The 2450-nt window shown below is 38.3% G+C and overlaps 1 protein-coding gene across 1 annotated transcript in view; it reads right to left on the bottom strand.

Moving 5' to 3' along the window:
- The window catches only part of LOC114064507, a 15008-nt gene that overhangs the window by 7486 nt on the left and 5072 nt on the right, over positions 1–2450 (bottom strand). Inside the window, exon 4 of the mRNA XM_027897631.1 lies at positions 6–81. Within this exon, the coding sequence (XP_027753432.1) occupies positions 6–81 (76 nt within the window). The remainder of the gene's footprint in view (positions 1–5; positions 82–2450) is intronic.

The following is a 2450-nucleotide window of genomic DNA, read 5'->3' as shown; positions in this document are numbered from 1 at the left end:
TTGTTTGGCTCCTCTAAAATGCTTGACACCAGCCCAAACATATCAGGGCCATTGCCAGAATAAGAAAGATTCATTGGTGCCCTGAAAACAAACAAACAAATAAATAAAAGCTAAGATAAATAAGTCTTTTTTTTTTGTCTCCTAAACAAATCCCAGGCAAAAGGAAAAGCGAAGTATAAAAGCTTTAATTTATTTTAGCACCATCTGCTAGTTTGAAATTCTAATTTAATGTACTCTCAGCATCCACACACAGAAAATTCTCCCTTTATTTGTGAATTCTACAGCCTGAGAGAAGTAGAACAATTTTCTTGACTTTTTGCTTCACCAGACACTTCCCAAGCTGTCAAGTGAAGAGACTGGAGCAGCAAGAGATTTTCCTCTCTTTCCACAACTATTTCACAGACATTCCTCCAAACCTTGACTGTCTTGTTGAGAGGATAAATACAATCAACATTCTCAGAGTCCTGGGGATTGTAATTTATCTGCATCTGCAATTCAAGACCTATTATTTTCATCTCAAAATAAAAAAAAAAGTTATACTTAAGCTGAACCACTTTTTAAGGCCATGTTAGAAATAACTTTATCAGGAATATTTACTAAAGTTATGATAAATACCAGAGGTGTTCAACCATCACCAGTCTTACACAAGCCCAACTGTTACTTCAGGGCCAAAATGAGTTTTTTAAGAGCTGCCTGTGCTGACACCCGAGCCTTCCTCAGAAATCAATTAAAATATAACACTCTGAGGTCTCCTTCCCTGTAACACACATTGTTTTGCTTTAATAAATTCACTCAGCTGATCCCTCTCAGTGTCCCTGGGGGTCTCCCAGTCTTCCCTGGCATCAGCTCATCCAAACTACATCATCTGCTAATGCTGCCACGTAATTACTCACTCATTTGGCTGATTGACAGAGAGCATAAAATGAGGGATAAACTATTAAGACAGTCATTTTGTTAATCTCTTGCTACAGTAAAAATAAGCCACTTACTGGTTTTTAAATCCTCATCACATTTAGACTTTTACCTCTATTACTTTATTTCCCTCTGCAAGGAATCTGCTCTGAGTGATTTTATTTAGGATACACAGAAGTGCAAAGACTCTTGAAAGTGTTGTTATAAACATACAACTTATATTTGATGAGAATCTCTTCTGTGTCTTTGGGAAATAGTAAACTTTTCTCTTTATCTGTTTTTCTTAAAGGAGACCTCAAGGAACACTGAATATCTCAGAAGGGGTGTAGACATGGATTATCACTAACAGACAAGCACCATTTAATTCATTTCCATATTAAAAAAAAAAAAAAAAAGCTACTTTGCAATAATCTGAAAGTTGCTTTTAAGAAAATACTGAATATTTTAATTAGAAGATTGTCACTCTGTGCTTAAACCTAACACTTAAAGCTTAAACTGTGACACTTCCCAGGGAAAACTAGCCAAAAAAAATATTAGTTTTTCTGCATTATAGGTCTTCCTTAACTGTTACCTTTCAGCACCTTGTGAACCAGTGGACTCCCCTTTCTCCCATCTCAAATTTCACCTTTCTTATTAAGAAAGTGATTTAAAAAAAAAACAAAATGCAGTGAGATCCTAGAAATACCCTCTGGAAAGGCATCACCAGAGCGCCAAAAGCTGCTGTGCCAGCCTGTACCAACCAACCCCCCCCCAAAAAAAAAAGCAATATTACATTGCCATCACTGGACATAAAGGAGGAAAGGAGAGAGGGGGAAACCAATTATTTCAGTGGGTGCTCCCTGGTTACTGCCATCATTCCCTGTTCTCCTCGTAATCCTCATATCATCCATGATTTTATAGCAGTCTTCCCTCCCAGAAGTGATTTATCAAAACCAAAGAGGAAGTTTTATTTGCTCTCCACTCCCAGGGAAGCTTTCAAACCCCTGTCCAGCCTTCTTTGCACCGTTAATAATTTCACTGCATTAAGGTGGCTGATCAGAAGTGCCTCCAACACCAACAGCTGGACTTGGGCAGAGGAAATTTCTCCATAAAAACATTTCATGATTCAAGTACCAAAGACCCTTTGCATTCACTTGGCACCCAGAAGTGCAAAATTATATATTTTTTTTAATATAAAAATCAAACTTGAATGTCTTACATCAAGGGCACAACAAGCCAGTGGGCTGATGTATTTTCAGGAGTGGCTGTACCATGTTTATGCTTTCAGCAGCACAGGCACCACTTACACCTGACCTGTTTCTAACACTCTCCACGTTCCAGGACATAATCTGCATTATCAAGCACAAAATCACGACCTGTGGTACTGAGGGGTGGGAGGCACAGAAGGAGAGGGGGATTTTCCTCAAGGAGTTTTCCATGGCATAGAGAAGTTTCCCAGTTTGTTCCCTGAACGTGTTCTTTCCAAACTTTCAGATGCTTTTATAAGTAAACACCTCCCCCTTTTTTTCCCCAAAACCTCTGTAATAACTTTAAACACA

This window comes from Empidonax traillii, unplaced genomic scaffold (genome assembly GCF_003031625.1).
Source record: "Empidonax traillii isolate 1590-97213 ecotype Southwest subspecies unplaced genomic scaffold, ASM303162v1 scaffold553:size485074, whole genome shotgun sequence".
In the NCBI taxonomy this organism is placed as follows: Eukaryota; Metazoa; Chordata; class Aves; order Passeriformes; family Tyrannidae; genus Empidonax; species Empidonax traillii.
This window is presented reverse-complemented; position numbering and strand designations above follow the sequence as displayed.